General features: G+C 35.6%; 2 protein-coding genes across 3 annotated transcripts; both read left to right on the top strand.

Moving 5' to 3' along the window:
* The first annotated feature begins 970 nt into the window (after positions 1-970).
* Positions 971-3,442, top strand: LOC127108330 (polyubiquitin). Of its 2 annotated transcripts, XM_051045793.1 has the most exons (3): positions 971-1,182; positions 1,847-2,350; positions 2,807-3,442. In XM_051045793.1, exons 2-3 carry the CDS (start codon positions 1,847-1,849, stop codon positions 3,218-3,220), a joined length of 918 nt encoding a protein of 305 aa, XP_050901750.1. In that variant the 5' UTR covers positions 971-1,182; the 3' UTR covers positions 3,221-3,442. The 2 variants fall into 2 exon arrangements, with proteins under 2 accessions (XP_050901750.1, XP_050901749.1); XM_051045792.1 differs by having other exon boundaries at positions 1,847-3,442.
* Positions 3,443-15,231: 11,789 nt separating this feature from the next.
* LOC127102890 (uncharacterized) lies at positions 15,232-15,948 on the top strand. The gene has a single exon (XM_051040210.1). It carries the CDS (start codon positions 15,232-15,234, stop codon positions 15,946-15,948), a length of 717 nt encoding a protein of 238 aa, XP_050896167.1.
* Positions 15,949-19,122: the final 3,174 nt, after the last annotated feature.

Below are 19,122 nucleotides of genomic sequence, written 5' to 3'. Positions count from 1 at the left end.
GATTAGTATGAAAACTATCTTTTGAACATATTCATTATTCTTGATTATTCATCTACACACATCCAATAAAATAGAAAGAGTTTGTTTGAAAGTAAACTTTAAGACACTGAAAATAGAATCTCTGAAAAATATATAGGATAACATGTAATGAGTAATTCTACATTTTTATAAATTTTGGAACCACTCAATTTTGTCAACGAGTTTCACTCTTCTGCGAGAGTTTCGGAAATTATTACAGCTTTCTTCTAGCCACTGTTCTGTATTTATATAACAGATTAAATGAATCTAAAAATCAAAATCTACTTATAAAAAAGAATAGAGGGTATATACACGTTTATTATTTAATGAACCCAAATGAATTGTGTTCTATATATATTAGTTTATTTTTAGTCATATCCAACTTTATGTTGCAATCTTAATAGTGGACTAAAAAAGATCTAAAAATATTAATTCACAAGCTAATCAAAGCATGACTACTATACCTAATGTTGTTTTAAGAAAAAATTTCACAACATAGGTAAACATATAACTATATTTTTATATTGAGTTTTACTGTATAGTTATAAAATATTGACAATTTTTTTTCACAGATACATTGATTACCTGTTCTCAGATATCCAATTTCAAATACATAAGACAATACTTTTCAAACACAAATTTTATTTGATGTCGGGCTTATCATTTTGAGAAATTGTCTTTTATAGAAGTTGAGCACACTTAATTTTATTGTTCATTTCTTTACTATAACTTCATGATGTGTATGCAACATTAAATTAATTAATTTTTTTTTTGAGATTTTTCTAATACATTCCAAATTATATTATCAGTGCTCATTCCAAATTCACTATATCATTTGTATTCTTTTAAAAATTAATTTTGGCATTTTTTAGTTATACGCACTTTCCACGAAATAAGCCAACAGATTCAAGACGTGTTTGGATGGCAAAGCTATCATCTTATCCGTTGCCGAAGACGACTGTGATACCAAACATTGCCGTGTCAAAATCGTTTATAGCTCAGATTTGTCCACGTGTCGCGATGTGATTGGAAGAGCTGCCGTTACTTTTACGCAACCTCGAATCATTTTAAGCTATAAATTCGAAAGCCCCATTCCACAGCATTCATATATTCATATATTTTCGTTTGTTGCAGAGAAGAGAAACCCTAGCACACTGAATCAAGGTATCTCCTACCCTTCATCTTTTACCCTTCATCTTTTTCTCACGAAGATTTCGATAATTAGGTTTCTGTTTTCTCTCGATTGAATAATTATCAGATCAATTTTGATTTTTGTTTGGTTTATCAGACTTCATTATTAGGGTTTAGTCTTATTTTTAATCGATTGTTGTTGATTAGGGTTTTATCTTTTTTTTTAATCGATTGTTCATTTTACTCTATTCATAATCCTATCCTTGGGAGTTTTTCTTTGATTAATTGACAAATTTCGTTCAATATTTTTATGATCGAAGGACGTTCATTTCTGTTTTTAGGGTTTGTATACTAAATTTCTCATAGCCGAGGATTATATAGCGTAGTTATAGAACATTTTTTATTTAGATTAGTCCAGGGGTACTTGTTGCCTTTATATATGCATCCTGTCTCTAGTTTTGTCTGAATTTTTTTCTTCTGTATAGGTGTAATTTAGTATTGCTACCCAAATTATTTATTGATTGATTAGGGGAACTTGATGAAGTTTTATAAGATGTTTCCTGTAAATAGAAATGGTTATATTGGTTGATTTTATGTTTCTTTTGTTGGTTACATGTGGTTTTTCTGTGTTGTAGTGATCTTTATAGATAATGTGAATAAAAATTTGTGACTGATTTGTTTGTTTCTGATGATATAGATGCAAATTTTCGTTAAGACCCTCACCGGCAAGACCATCACTCTCGAAGTTGAGAGTTCAGATACCATAGACAATGTTAAGGCCAAGATTCAAGACAAGGAAGGGATCCCTCCTGACCAGCAGCGTCTCATTTTTGCTGGCAAGCAGCTCGAGGATGGGCGTACTCTTGCTGATTACAACATACAGAAGGAATCCACCCTCCATCTTGTGTTGCGACTTCGCGGTGGGATGCAAATCTTTGTGAAGACTCTCACTGGAAAGACCATCACCCTTGAGGTGGAGAGCTCTGATACCATTGACAATGTCAAGGCCAAGATCCAGGACAAAGAGGGCATTCCCCCAGACCAACAAAGGCTCATCTTTGCTGGCAAACAGCTCGAAGATGGCAGAACTTTGGCTGATTACAACATCCAGAAAGAATCTACCCTCCATCTTGTGTTGCGACTTCGTGGTGGTATGCAGATTTTTGTGAAGACCCTTACCGGCAAGACAATTACTTTGGAGGTAGAGAGCTCTGACACAATTGACAATGTGAAGGCTAAGATTCAAGACAAGGAGGGTATTCCACCAGACCAGCAAAGGCTCATCTTTGCCGGAAAGCAGCTTGAAGATGGCCGAACTTTGGCCGATTACAACATCCAGAAAGAATCAACCCTCCATCTTGTTTTGAGACTTCGTGGTGGTATGCAGATTTTTGTGAAGACCCTCACCGGCAAGACAATTACTTTGGAGGTGGAGAGCTCTGACACAATTGACAATGTGAAGGCCAAGATACAGGACAAGGAGGGTATCCCTCCAGACCAGCAAAGGTTGATTTTTGCTGGAAAGCAGCTCGAAGATGGCCGAACTTTGGCCGACTACAACATCCAGAAAGAATCAACCCTCCATCTTGTTTTGAGACTTCGTGGTGGTATGCAGATTTTTGTGAAGACCCTCACCGGCAAGACAATTACTTTGGAGGTAGAGAGCTCAGACACAATTGACAATGTGAAGGCTAAGATACAGGACAAGGAGGGTATTCCCCCAGACCAGCAAAGATTGATTTTTGCTGGAAAACAACTCGAAGATGGACGAACCTTGGCTGATTACAATATCCAGAAGGAATCCACCCTTCATCTTGTCCTTCGTTTGAGGGGAGGTATGCAAATCTTTGTCAAGACTTTGACAGGAAAGACCATTACTTTGGAGGTAGAAAGTTCAGACACAATCGATAATGTGAAGGCAAAAATACAGGACAAGGAGGGAATCCCACCAGATCAGCAGAGGTTGATCTTTGCTGGGAAGCAATTGGAGGATGGAAGGACTCTTGCTGACTACAACATTCAGAAGGAGTCTACTCTTCACCTTGTTTTGCGCCTTCGTGGTGGATTTTAAGAATGATAAGAATGATATTGGGACTAAAACCGTAAACCGTTTATAGTCTTTAGCTTTTATGTTTCAGAACTTGTATAATGGGTCCGTGTAATGCCCTGTAAAACTATTGTTTGTGATGTGGTTTGGGTGTGATTCTGCTCCTGTTTTACTTAATGAATATGGACAGTTTGTTGGTTTATTTGAGATTCCAAAAATTACATGCAGATTTGAAATTGGTGATGAGATTGAGAATGTATTGTCCTAGGCAGCAGACACTCCTTTCAGGTAAGGGAAATATGTGTCACATCTGTAGTGTTGAATTTCGTTTAATGGTTTTTACTGATAGACATTTGACGATGCAAGTTTCATATTAGAGAGGTAACCTTTCTCTTTATAGTCCGATGTTACCAAATATGATAACCATTTTCTAGTCTAAGTTACCAAATATAATAACCATTTTCTAGTATAAGTTACCAAATGTAATAACCATTTTCTAGTCCTAAGTTACCAAATATATATACACCAATGGGATTTTCGTTGTGTATTTCGTGAACAAGAGCACCGGCTTACTATACTATATTACGCCACGTATTACAATATCTCTAGGTTCAACTTAACATGTTCCCTTCTCTGCAAGTGCCAACCTGCTCTAATGCAGATTGGGGTCGTTGTTCTGTGTCCTTCAAATCTACTTCACGTTTCTTCATTTTTTAACCTCTTCTATCATCAATTTGAAGTCTAAAAAGCAGACACCGTGGCACAGTCATCTGATTGACTTATGAGCTCCTTTGGTTGAAGCAAATTTTGCGGACCTTTGAAGTCCCAAGGTAGTTTTCTATGATTTTCTATAATAGCATATCTGCAGTTCAAAGGCTCACACAATCCTATTACTCAGACTTAATCAAAATATATTGACACTGACTGTTGGCGGTCACATCCTCAATGGTTTCCTCAACCTCCCGCACATCTCAATAACAATGAAAAGAACAATGGAGAAAGAAAGTGTATAGAACGATGGAAGAGAAGAAGAATAAAGAAAGTGTATAGAACGATGAAGGAGAAGAAGAATAAAATTCGGCAGAGTTTCTCTCTGTCCACAAACTGTAGAAAACTTCTTATTCACTTTACAACTGTAAAATACTGTGAATACAATGTTATGAATGCTCTATTCACTTTTGTTACAAAAATAAGGGTTACTATATCTATTTATAGATTTAGGTTAACTTGGAACTCAAGGCAAAGCCAAAAACTATAAAAGCCCAAAATAGTTAATATTACTAAAATAGGCATATGTGGTTTGAAACTTCCTTACTCTGTCGAACAACCTGCTTCGACACAAGGAATTACAATTCAACACACCACCTAATTCATTGTGTCTAAGTTATCTACGTTCATCATAACTCTTAATCTTCTGAACACTTCGACCTGCACTTCTTTCGTCATTATGTCTGCAATTTGATTCTCAGTTCTGCAGTGTTCCACATTCATCTTCCCATATGCTACCTGCTCTCGAAGATAATGGAACCTCATTTCGATGTGCTTGCTTCGATCATGTTTCACAAATCCAACTGGTTGGGGCCATTCAAGAATGCACATTTCACATCCATCTGACACATCTGTCAGTTGTTCATGTTTGCTAGACCAACAACCAACTTGATTGTTTTGATCCTAAAACATCATCGAAGTCGATTCCTTCTTTCTGAAGAAATCCTTTCGCCACATGTCTCGTCTTGTGTCGAGTCACTTCTCCTTTTGAATTCAACTTTACCTTGTATACCCACTTCACATCGACTGTCTTCTTGTCTTGGGGCAATTCGACAAGTGACCAAGTATTGTTGACTTCGATTGACTTTAGTTCTTCGTCCATTGCTTTCATCCACTTCAAATCTTTCAATGCCTCAGTTGCATTGACAGGTTCGACATCTGCGTAGAAAGCATAATGTACCAACTCACCTTCTTCATCGACCACATCATCTGATGTAATCACACATTCTTGCAATCTTGCAGGCATGTGTCTTGTTCTTTGAGGTCTGCTTGTACTTGCTTCACCTCTGACTTCTTCCTGTCGAACTTCTCTTTCGACTTCACTAGCTGGTTCATCACAAAAGATTCTCACTGAATCTTTCTTGACATTCTCAGTCTAATCCCATTCCTTAAGCTCATCTATGATCACGTCCCTGCTGACTAATTGCTTATTCATTGGGTCGAACAACTTGTATCCTCCAATCGAATGATATCCTATCAGGATCATCTGACTCGACTTGTCAGCAAATTTTCTTCTCAATTGATCTGACACATGTCTATGTGCTATAGATCCAAACACCCTTAGATGACTCAAGCTAGGCTTGACACCAGACCAACATTCTTCTAGCGTGATTTCTTCTAGCTTCTTCGTCGGACATCTGTTCAGGATATATATCGCAGTCGACACAGCTTCTCCCCATAATTCTTTGGGTAGATGCTTGCCTTTCAACATACTTCTAACCATATTCATAATGGTTCTATTCTTCCTTTCTGCGGCTCCATTCTGCTGTGGAGTGTAGGGTGGCACCATCTCATGCACAATCCATTCTTTCACACATAATGCATCGAAGTCTTTCGACACATATTCTCCACCACCATCAGTTCTCAAAATCTTGATCTTTCGACCGCTCTATCTTTCGACCATAGATTTAAACTTGGAAAATACCTCGATCACTTCACTTTTCTTCTGGATCAGGTAAGACCACAGTTTTCGAATGAAATCATCTATGAATGTAACAAAGTGTTTGTTACCTCTAATCGAATCCACCTGGAGACTTCCAAATACATCATAGTATATGACTTCAAGAATTGCCTTCGACCTGCTTCTTGCATCCTTACTGAAGTTGTTCTTATGCTGCTTCGCCTGCACACATTCTTCACAGACTTCATTTGGAATGTCGATTTCTGGTAATCCTGAAACCATATTTCTTCTCTTCAAATCTCTGATGTCTTTGAAATTGAGATGCCCAAGTCTGTAATTCCATATCCATTCGTCTATGTTGGCTGCTGTTGCAAGACACTTATGCTCCATCATATTTAGTCCAATCTTGAAGGTTCTATTCTGAGACATTGGAGCCTTCAAGATCAACTTTCCATTTGAGTCGAGAACTCTCATCATTTTGTATTCGATCAAGACCTTGTAGTTCTTTTCGACTAACTGCCCTATATTGAGCAAATTACTCTTCATGCCTGGTATGTATAACACATTTGAAATTAATGACCTCTTGCCATCTTTCCTCATAATCAAAACATCACCAACACCTTCAGTTGCTAGAGTGTTGTCATTTGCAAATTTCAGCATGTTCTTCATTGAGGGCTTTATGTTGACAAACCAATATTTTCTTCCAAACATGTGTGATGAGTATCCTGAGTCCAAGTACCATTGGTCCTTGAACTTCTCTTCTTCTCTTGTTGTAACCATTAACAACATCTCTTCTTCTTCATGTTTCGCCAACTTTGCATAAGTTTCTTGATTCTCCTGCTTTTCTGGACAATCACAAGAATAGTGACCATACCTTTGACAATTGTAACACTAAATGTGACTCTTGTCTGGATTTTGACCACCGCCTCTTCCTCTACCTGCAACACCACCTCTTTGGTTGCCTTGGTTCTAGGGTTTTCTCTGATTCAACCAGTTTCCTTCTTGCTGATTTCGACGAGTCGAATTATTATAACCCTCTCTGCCTTTGTGTCTATTCCAGCTACCTTTGCCTTTTATTTCTTTTGCTAATTGAGCCTGCAAAGCCATATCACTCTTCGACTTTCCTGCAACTCTTTCAGCCATTCTTTGTTCATGAGATTCAAGCATCCCTTGAAGTTCTTCCTTTTTCAGTTTCGACAAATCTTTCGACTCTTCTATGGCTACTACCACGTGGTCGAACTTTGGAGCCAACGACCTCAAGATCTTTCCAACAACAGATCTTGATGTCAACACTTCTCCACATACCTTGATTTGATTCACCAGTTTCGTAACCTTGATGAAGAAATCAATTATGCTTTCATTGTCTTTCATCTGAAGCAATTCATACGTTCTTTTGTGAGTTTGTAACCTCACCTCTTTCACCTTCTCCACGCCTCCAAACGATTTCTCCAGAATTTCCCATGCTTCTTTCATTGACTCTGCATCACTAACCTTTTCAAAGTTATCTGCATCAACACATTGATGGATTATAAAGAGAGCTTTATAATCTTTCTTCTTTAATTCTTTATGTGCAACCTTTTCTTGATCCGTCGCGGCTTCTGCAAGCGTTGCTACTCCTTCCTTCACAAGATCCCAAAGATCTTGATAACAAAACAGAACCTTTATCTGCTTGCACCAATTCTCATAATTGTTGCTCTTGAGAATCGGAAGATTTGCTGGAAAATGCCCGTTTGGATGATTCATTGCCATGGTGACTTTCTTCTCGCAAATCGATTAACCGGAGCTCTTGATACCAAATGTTAGAAATCCCCCAAAACCTATGGAGAATTTCAATCAATCTTGATGAACAAGATTGTTATTACCCACACAATAATAACGAAAAGAGAAGAAAAATGGAGAAAGAAAGTGTATAGAACGATGAAGGAGAAGAAGAATAAAATTCTGCAGAGTTTCTCTCTGCCCACAAACCGTGGAAAACTTCTTATTCACTTTGCAACTGCAAAATACTGTGAATGCAATGTTATGAATGCTCTCTATTCACTTCTGTTACAAAAATAAGGGTTACTACATCTATTTATAGATTTAGGTTAACTTGGAACTCAAGCCAAAGTCCAAAACTATAAAAATCAAAAATAGCTAACACTACTAAAATAGGCATAAGTGGTTTGACACTTCCTTACTCTATCGAGCAACATGCTTCGATACAAGGAATTACAATTCAACAATTACCACACAATTGCTCCATTCTCTTATAAATATCTATTACTTTGATGAATGAAATATTGAAAAATATAAAATAGAAATGATAATGAATTATATTAGAAAAGAAATATTACATTATTGAAATTATTAGAGAAGTAGAACTCTATTGTGTATATGTGCCTTATGTTAGCTATGTGTTTGTATATCTTAGGCAGATTGGAACTGATATAAATACAACGGTAGAAATTGATGTAAATGTATATAAATACTGCATTAGTCTCTTTGTAAATATTTGATCAATGAATGTTAAATGCAAGGGAGTTGAGCTTCCATTAAATCCATTCACCTGATTAGATCTACTTTCATTGCCCTAACAAATTCAGTTATATGTAACTAACTTTTTGTAATCACAATCATTACTAAATTCAAGAACTTCTTATTTCTTCCTCTCTCTTCTACCTCACATGTGAACTAACCATGGTAGATCCTATACAAACTACCATAATAACCAATTTTGTCCGAACTTTGCAACTAATTTCTTCTAGTTTTGATGTCTATGATTTGAGCTCGAGCCACAATTTTGGTGCAAAGTTTTCCATCAGGTTATAAGACAACCACTCTAAGGAATCAACAAGTTAAGGGAGCGATTATCGCTCCCTCAAAGAATGTACAAACAAATTGACAGTGAATCCTCAAATTTTGCCGATGTTCAAGATAAATCAAGATTGACTTGAAGGAAAAGTTTTTGAAGAGTATGAATATTGGATTATGCAAGATCAAAATGTGTTCATATGGCTTCTTTTGACGATCCCTGATTTGGTATTACCAAGAGTCTTATCATGCAAACATGCATTTGAAGTGAGTAATAAAATTCACCAATATTTCAATGTGTAGATGTAGGCGAGAGTTAGAAAATTGCGAGTTGAGTTAAAATTGATGAAGAAAGATAATCACTTCAATATTGAGTATTGTTGCGAATCAAAGCCATTGTCAATTCTTTACTCGCATTTGGTGTTTCCATCTCAGAGCAAGATCAAATTGAATTCATTCTTAATGGCCTATAGAGAGATAAATATCATTTTTAATGCAAATGTATGGGATAAATTTCGACAAGAATTAGATGTGTGAATTATCTTTGAAGATGTAACTCATACAAATAAACAAACAAGTTATGTGCAATGATATTTTCTATGATACTTATGATATGGGTTGAATGTCTCAAGACAGAAGTCATGGAAAAGGTTGAAGTTGAACTAGAAATCGACATAAGTGTCAATTATGCGGAAAATATAGCCACTCAATTATTGATTGCTAGAACAAGTTTGATTAGGCGATTATGACCTCTCCTACTAACCAAGTTAATAAGTAAATCAATATACAACAAGTGACAAGCATGATGCATCCACATTCGATCACATGCCATAAACATGATGGCTACAACACAATAGTGTTTCTTTTTTATCTACAGAGCTTGAAGCTAAAGCCTTGTTTACTGATTAAGGTGCCTCCCATCACCTTAAACCATATGCTCATGTTTTACATACCAAGAGGTCTTAAGTATGTTTTAGAAGGGTATGTGTTGCAAACGATCGATCCTTAGAAATTTAATGGATAAACTCTTTCATTAATACTTCCAAGTCTAATTATAAGAGGATCTTAACATCTAAGGATATTCTATTTGTGCCTTGTATAACAAGAAACTTGATGTCAATGTCAAAATTTTCAAAAGATAACCAAGTTGTATTTAAGTTTCTTACTGATAAGTGTCGTGTGAAATCTCGAGTTTCTAAACATGTCTTGCTTGAAGTATTTCTTAATGGAAGAGGCTTATACTACTTTCCAGAACTGCTAATAGAGCCATCAAGATTCCTTTTGAATTATGAAAATCACAGTCAACCTACTAATATACATAAACCTATTAAATGTTGAACATGTGACTCCTTACACAAGAGGGAGATGGTGAATTCTGGAAGTTTAAAAAAATGATAGTTTAAAACTAATTTATCTTTTAAATCAAAGTTTGAAAATATTTTCTAAAAAATATTTGGGTATGCATCGGAAAATCATGATAAAGAAAATAAGCAGAAAGTAGAAGAGTTCAAAAAAAATAGACAACAATAAAGATTTCTCGAGGTTCGGTCTTAAATAAGTGACATACTCCTCTGCCTAAAAACTGATCTTGAGAGTATTCAATAATTCTTGAGATCTTTTAGAAGGTTAGTCCTACGAACCCCCTTTATACAAGGAAAATGAAGTTTCAAGCTAACTTTTAACCATACAACGAGTTGGGAGTGAAACTGTTAGTCTTCACGCAAAATAATGAATAGAGCTTCGAGCGGTTAGTCTCGAAACTAAATTGAGATTTTGCACATGATGATATCGAACCAAGTTGGAATTTTAAGTTGGCTATCATTCGAATCGAATCGAGGTTTTACACAGGCTGACCACAAACCAAATCAATTTTTTTTACCGGGTTGATCTCGAACCTATTGGTTTTTTACATATGTTGAACTCAGAAATCGAGTCAGATTTTATACCAGACAAATCTCGAATCGATAGAGCTTTTAATTGGGCTCTGCTAAAAAAACTATTGTGAATATTTTTCTCTAGTTATTCTTTACGAAACGAAAAGAAGAGTTTTTTTCAACGGTGGAGCTCACGAACTAAATTGAGACTTATACTAATCCCCAAAAAAGCTTTTGCAATAGTTTAACTCCAAAACCCAAAAGACTACTTTCTAAGGAAAAATAATTTACTCAAAAGGAAAAAGAACTCTTGGTAAATTTATAATAACGTCCTTCACCCAGAATAATTTTCTCACTAAACTCAAGAATGCTCTCAAAGTCCTATGACTAAATATGTGAAAGAAAAACAAATAATTTTAGAGAGAGTTTAAGAAAAAGGAAAAGTGAGATATTCATGTTTATCTGGATGATTTGAATTAAAGGGAACCTTTTATTCATAGGCTTAGAGTTTGTTCATTTTAGGAAACAATTCATGGGAAAAATAAATGACCTAATCGATTAGGTACATGCAATAATCGATTATTGCTTCCCAAATTAGAAGATTTTGAATTTTGATAGAGATTTGTTGCCATTCATTACGACACGATCAAAATCGATTATGGACTTGATTGACCCTCATTTAATCGATTAGGTATTTCTTCTAATTGATTATAAAAATCAAAAACTTGTCCTAATCAATTTGATAGTTCCCAATTTATCTGGCTAGATTTCAATTTTTTGGGGTCATTTTAATTAAAAAAGAGAGGCTTCAAAAATACTTTTAAATTTATATGTGTGTATGTGTGTGTGTGTTTTATCCCTACTACTTGATAAAACACCCTTGTGTATTTATAATACACAGATCACTCAGATGAACATGATCAAGACACATCATCTCTTTCATACTTTGAAGCTTCAAGTTCTTTTGTCGGATATGCCAATCATATAAGAACTTCACTTGAATATTCTTGGTGGTGAGAGTTTAGATATCTTAAAGTTAGTCACCATCATCAGAAGATATCACCGGTGATCATAAACCCTAATTCTTTAGCTTGGTTTAAAGGAATAACTTGATCAACCATTTTGTGCATCTTTGACCATTTGAGCTAGCTTCAATCATTGCTTGAATTCATGAGTAGTTAACAATAGATGTTGTCATCATCAAAATTGTGACATCATTAAGAATAGATAGACATTGCTTGTATATGAGCTTTGATCATTACTTGATTATACCTGCAAGCATATAGTTCCATATTCTCTCATATTTTGATGATGACAACACATCTCCCAGGAAGGTGGTAAAATAAAGGCAATTGAATAAAATTTGGAGTGGTTAAAATCACCCTCACATGAGTAGATAGTATACCGTAATCCACATAAGAGTATACTTCTCCCTCTTTGTCATGGTAAAAAAGGCGAGTAAAGACGTAAGTCAAATTTTAAAATATGTAAGCACATTGTTCACATAGTCATACACATTACTAATAAAAAAACATTTTATTAGTTCAAAATGTTGTAATTCAAATTATAGAAAGCAAAAAAATGCAGGAATTGAAATAACGTATAAGAGTCGAAAAGTTAAACACACTTAAAGACTAAAAAACACATGAGTGAGGCTACTTTTTATTATCCTCATCAATATCAGTGAACATCCATAAAGGTAGTTGTCTCAAGTCTTGGGAAAAGTGAAAAGACAAAAAGTTGATCTTCTCATTTGTCATATTTAATCTCTGGATAATTTTCTTGAGTAGGTCTTCAGCGGAAGGAATTTTGGGGATGCCATAGTAAAAATCTTACAGATTCATGGGTGTTTCTTAATTCTCCTGTTCCATTCCTCTTTTCTTCCCTCTAGAGGGTTTTTGAATTATTTTTCAATTGATAATCTCGTGCCTTATCATTCCTAGCATAACTTCTCCTATGTTTGTTACATCTTCCTCAGAATATTATCCTTCAAGGTTGAAGTTGGTGAGTTCTAGGATCTTTGTAGCCAAGTCATCACGTGGTAGGCATATCCTTTTTCTTTTGCTTGCAAACATGCGTTGTATCACTTAACTTGGCTAATGTGTTTCAATTTTATTTTCAATCACCACATTTGCAACGTCAGATGTTGTTAGGTGATTGGAGTTGCTTTTATTTGGAATGATTATGTAATTTACCACATATAGAATCGCACAAATTTTAGGGAGCACAAATACAAAAATGTATGGGGGCAAGTACCATAGACTTTAGATTGATCATAAATGAGGAGGCAACCGTCTTGTAGTTGAAGTTGCCCTCTTATTCTTCTAGATTGAAGATAACTCCATAATGTGGAAGATCCAAAATATTCACAAAGTCTTTCAAAGGTAGGGATATCTTATGTTTTCGTACTTCAGAATAAATTATTCCATCGGTGAAGTAAAGATTTGAAAAGAACATTTTGACTAAGGACGGGTTCACTTTTCTTGGAGGGTTGCAGATGAATGTTGTTAATTTGAGATCGACAAAGATATTGGAAAATTCAAATTCTAGAAAGAACCTTACTTCTTGTTGTTTTTGTGATGAGAAATCACCAATGAAAGGAGATGATGGAGAGACAAATCTCATCCTTTTGGGTGTCATGATGATGATGATGGAATACTAAAGAGGTATTATCACACACAAGAATAAAATATGAGATACAAAAGAAGGGAATTTACCTATTTGTAGTGCTTCATATAGTGGTTTGAGCATGCAAAACTTACACAAATTCAATGAAGATTCTGCCCAGAAAATATGAGAGTCAGATCTTTTCAAAAAAGACCATATAATCTATTAGATTAAGGCCCTAATATATTATATCATGACAATTTTTGAAGATCTCGCGTGTTTGTCGTTAATGCACATATTTGATTGACTTTGAGGAAAATATTAAATCAACGCGTAGATTACCTAATTGATCACCCTCTTGCTCTTCAACCTATTTGGTGCTTTTTGTGTCTTGGATTGTATCTTGCCCTGGCACACATGCTTTTTGTACCCTTTCTCATTCTGTTTTCACCCCTTTCTTGACAAATTCTAAAAACTCATTTATTTTAGTATTAAATATGGTTTTCTTACCTATAAATAATCCAAAATCTGGTTTTTGTCCTTATAAAAATTCCCTTCAAAGAATGGTCTTCCTAACAGTTTTCCCTCCACAATTTTGACTATTGTTGTCTACTCGATCTAACGGAAGCTGACATGACACGACACATCATTTAAAGTCAACATTTTGCTTGACTACAAAAAACAGAGTAGATTGCGGCATTATAAACCTCCCTAAATTAGTGATTCAAACATAAACTAATAAATTCATATTACTAACTGCATATTCTTAGTTGGCAACATTCCCATAAGATTATTCAAGAATGTTGAATTTGTTGGTGTTCCATTTCCAAAGCAGCACCTACAATGTTAACAAATTGGTCTAAAGCACCATTTTCATGTTACTAACATAATTTCAAAGCCACTGAACTCTCTTCCTACTCATTCTCTGATTCTACATTGCGAACCAATGAGCTTGATGCGCATGGTAGAAGAAAATTAAGATGGGTTCAGAAAGATTTCCAAAGAGATTGACACCTATAGCAAAGGAATACCTTTTCAGCTTGATCATGCATATGAACTGTTCAATGAAATGCCTCAAAGAAATGAAGTTTTGTGGGGCAATAAAAGTTCGAGGTCCTCCTCATAAGTCTGCTTCATCTCGTGTTCCTCCTCATCTTTCTCAGTAGTTTGAGCAATAGAAGTTCAGGGTCCTCCCTGTCCTTTTGATTAAGATAGTGATCTAACTGACATTTATTCAGGGTCACCAGCTTTGGAGTTTCAAACCATTTATTATGATTGAGATTTCTTTCATTAATTGATTAAGATTGGTTTAAGCTTGACATAGTCATTACGCCCTTAGTAAAAAGGAGTTTCCAAAAACTGAGTTGAAGCTAAAAGACTTGTGTGCTAAATTGACATTAATTTCAAGAAGATATACACAACATCGAGAAACTAGAATATGGAGAAGAAGAGTCAACTTTGAATGTGGCACTTCTCTTGAACAAATTTTTGAAATGATCACACTCTTGTTTCCATAGAACAAATTTGTGAAATGATCATAAGTTCATGTTGGAAATTGTTTTGCAATATTAGTTCCAAAATGACAAAAGAATAAATAGCATTTAATGCTTTGCTTTAAGTCCCACATAGAAAGTGTGACTTAATAGTATGACAAAAGAGTTAATTTAGTTATTGTTTTGTTTGAATTTTGAATTCAATTTTCATATCTTTTCATGAAATAGTGTCATATATGAAACATTGTGTTTTATGGTGAAATGGTGTTGTTTCATCAAAGGTTGCAAACTTTTGAAACAACATCCATATCTCCTATAAATATATGATTCTATTCAGAAAAATAACATAAGAACTAAAAACGTATTTCTCTTCCAAATTCCAGAAAAACCTTCCTTGCATTTCGGGTTCTTCACTTGTCTTGTGCAGACTCGAAATTAAGGCTGATATTATCCTGAGTGTTCTTGCATTTTCCAACTCTAAGACATAATAAAAGAGTGCTTGAAATACTTTTAAGGAAAGTGATTCTCAATCACGATTCAGTCCTGGATCCATTTAATTTTACCGAATTTTCTAACAATCTTAAAAGTATTAGTAACATAATGGCTTCAGACGCTGCTGTTTCAAGCATCAAAGTGATGAACCAGGATCTTGTCAAGTTAGATCGATTTGATGGAACAAATTACACAAGATGGCAAGACAAGATGACATTCCTATTGACTGCCCTGAAGGTTCACTATGTTCTTGATCCCGACCTACAACCAATACCTGAACCAACAGAAAATGATTCGGAAGAACTCAAGAAGGAGCGCAAGAAACGCAAGGAGATCGAACTGCTTTGCCGTGGACACATTCTGAATACTTTATCTGATCGTCTCTACGACCTCTACACAGATAATCCATCGGCAACAGAAATATGGAAGGCACTAGAATTCAAGTTCAAGGCTGAAGAGGAAGGTACGAAGAAGTTCTTAATATCTAAATATTTCGATTTTAAATTCTTAGATTCTAAGCCCATTCTTCCCCAAGTGCATGAATTGCAAGTTCTGGTCAATAAAATAAAGGCAGTAAAAATAGACATCCCTGAGACCTTCCAAGTCGGTGCAATTATTGCAAAATTACCACCTTCATGGAAAGGCTACCGAAAGAAATTGTTGCACAGTTCTGAGGACTTCTCCTTGGAGAAAATTCAGAAACATCTTCGAATCGAGGAGGAATCGAAGGAGAGGGAGAAATCAGAACCCCCTACTCATTTCAAAACAAACGCTGTGACCAACAAGGGAAAGAAGAGACATGATGGCATGAAGAGTCATCTTTGACCAAAGAAAGAACATAACAAGTTCAAGAACTCTGGCGGTCATAAAGGTCCAAAGAACGGATGTTTCGTATGCGGTAAACCTGGACACTATGCTCGAGATTGCAGAAAAAATAAAGCAAAAAATGAGATCAATGCAATTCGATCAGATGATGACATAATTGCTACAGTGAGCGAAATTATGGCAATCAAAGGAAAAGTTGAAGGTTGGTGGTATGACACTTGTGCTACGGTGCATGTTACTTATGACAAGGCTGCATTCAAAACCTATTCTGAAGCAATTGATGGACAAGAGGTACAAATGGGAAATGAAGTCCGCTCTAAAGTTGTTGGAACCGGTTCGGTCGAACTTAACTTCACTTCTGGAAAGAAAGTTACACTTGTAAATGTGCTTCGTGTTCCAGACATGAATAGGAATCTTGTTAGTGGGGATTTATTGGGAAAACCGGGTATTAAATCTGTATATGAATCGGGCAAACTTATTTTGACCCGTAATGGTGTATTCATTGGAAAAGGATATTCCGCAGAGGGAATGATCAAACTATGTACTAATGATAATATTATTAATAAAATTTCTAATTCCGCTTACATGCTTGATTTCGTTTCTTTATGGCATAATAGATTAGCACATTGTGGTATTAGTTCTATGAAGAGACTAATTAAATCTGGACTAATTTCATGTAATATAAAGGATTTCAAAAAATGTGAATTATGTGTTGAATCAAAAATGATTAAGAAGCCTTTCAAAAGTGTTGAAAGGAAAACGAAATTACTTGATCTTGTGCACTCAGATTTGTGCGAATTTAATGGCATGTTGACACGTGGAGGGAATAGATACTTTATTACATTCATAGACGATTCCTCTAGATACACTCATGTATATCTCTTAAAGCATAAAGATGATGCATTTAATGCCTTTAAGACTTATAAAGCAGAAGTCGAAAATCAATTAAATAAAAGTATAAAGGTCCTTAGAAGTGATAGGGGCGGCGAATACTTTTCAATTGAATTTGATGCATTCTGTGAAGAGCACGGTATAATACATGAATGTTCGGCACCACGAACACCGCAACAAAATGGCATGGCAGAAAGAAAGAATCGAACATATCAAGAGATGATGAATGCCATGTTGATGCATTCTAAATTACCCCTTAACTTGTGGGGTGAGGCATTATTGTCCGCCTGTCATATAATCAATAAAATTCCGTTAAAGAAAACTGGTATATCTTCATATGAGTCATGGAAAGGCAGAGCGCCAAATATCGGTTACTTTAAAGTGTGGGGGTGTGTGGCATACTACAAAAACATGGATCCTAAAAGAACCAAGTTGGGTCCTCGAGGAATAAGATGTGCTTTTGTAGGATATGCACAACACAGTAAAGCATATAGACTCTTAAATCTAGAATCTAATGTAATTGTTGAATCCCGGGATGTAGAATTCTTTGAAAACCTTATCACAAAGGATAAAGGATCGGAGTCGGCCACTAATAAAGAATCTCATGAAGATAACTCTTCTCGGATTGTAGAAATACAAACTGAAGGCACTCCTATAATCATTGAACCACAACCCGAGCCTAGGATAAGCAAGAGAATTCGGAAAACAAAGAATCTAGGACCAGATGAGATTGATTCTCAATCTATTTCCTTTTATCTTGTTGAGGGAAATTGTAAGAACTTTGTTCAACGCATTCCAATTATTCTTCAAGTGGAAGATGATCCAAAAACTTATAAGGAAGCAATAACTTCAAGGGACTCCACTTTTTGGAAAGATGCTATCCAAGATGAAATGGATTCAATTGTATCAAACCACACTTGGGAACTTGTTGACTTACCTAAGGGATCAAGGCCCATTGGATGCAAGTGGGTGTTTAAGAAGAAATACCATAGCGATGGTACTCTAAACACTTATAAAGCCAGATTAGTGGCAAAAGGATTTAGACAGAAAGAAGGCATAGATTACTTCGACACATACGCACCAGTGGCAAGAACAACTACTATTAGATTGTTGTTTGCCTTAACATCTTTGAATGATCTTATAATCCATCAGATGGATGTTAAAACAGCGTTCCTAAATGGAGATCTCGATGAGGAAATCTACATGAAACAACCGGAAGGCTACCTGCTTCCTGGAAATGAACAAAAGGTGTGTAAACTTGTCAAATCCTTATACGGACTAAAACAAGCACCAAAACAGTGGCATCAAAAATTTGACTCTGTAATACTCTCAAATGGATTTATTCCTAATTCTTGTGACAAGTGTTTATACACAAAGACGTGCAAAACCACTGTAATATTCCTTTGTCTCTATGTCGACGATATGTTGATCATTAGTAATGATTTAAAAGGAATCTTAGAAACAAAGAAGTTTCTAACATCCACTTTCAAGATGAAAGATCTTGGACTTGTTGACACAATTTTAGGGATCAAGGTTAAGAGAAATAGTGGGGGTTATGAACTTAGTCAAACCCACTATATTGAGAAAATGCTTGATAAGTTTAAACATCTAAACTTTAAGGAAGTAACCACTCCATTTGATCATGCCAACAAACTTCAAAAGAATAATGGAAGATCAGTGGCTCAATTGGAGTATGCAAGTGCAATAGGGTGTCTAATGTACCTAATGCAATGTACCAGACCCGACATATCATTTGCAGTCAGTAAAATGAGTCGATTTACTAGTAATCCAAGTAATGAACATTGGAAGGCAATTACAAGGATTTTTGACTATCTACTGAAAACCAAGGACCTTAGTCTTCACTATGGAAGGTTCCCTGCCATATTAGAAGGATACACTGATGCGAGTTGGATATCTAATATTGGAGACCATAAATCTACAACTGGATGGATATTTACACTTGCTGGTGGATCAATTTCTTGGAAGAGCAAGAAACAAACATGCATTACACTTTCGACCATGGAATCAGAGTTCGTGGCTCTCGCTTCCGCCGGTCAAGAAGCGGAATGGTTAAGGGATCTTCTGTTGGAAGTTCCATTGGCTAAAGACAATGTCTCAAAAGTGATGATACATTGCGATAGCCAAGCCACATTAGCAAGAGCATTCAGCGAAGTGTATAATGGAAAGTCTAGACATATAGGACTTAGACATTCGTTCGTAAGAAAATTGATTAAGGATGGAATCATTTCACTCACCTACATACGAACATGCTATAACTTAGCA

Source organism: Lathyrus oleraceus, chromosome 7 (genome assembly GCF_024323335.1).
Source record: "Lathyrus oleraceus cultivar Zhongwan6 chromosome 7, CAAS_Psat_ZW6_1.0, whole genome shotgun sequence".
In the NCBI taxonomy this organism is placed as follows: Eukaryota; Viridiplantae; Streptophyta; class Magnoliopsida; order Fabales; family Fabaceae; genus Lathyrus; species Lathyrus oleraceus.
The sequence above is the reverse complement of the archived record's forward strand: the minus strand, read 5'-3'. Positions and strand labels throughout refer to the sequence as shown.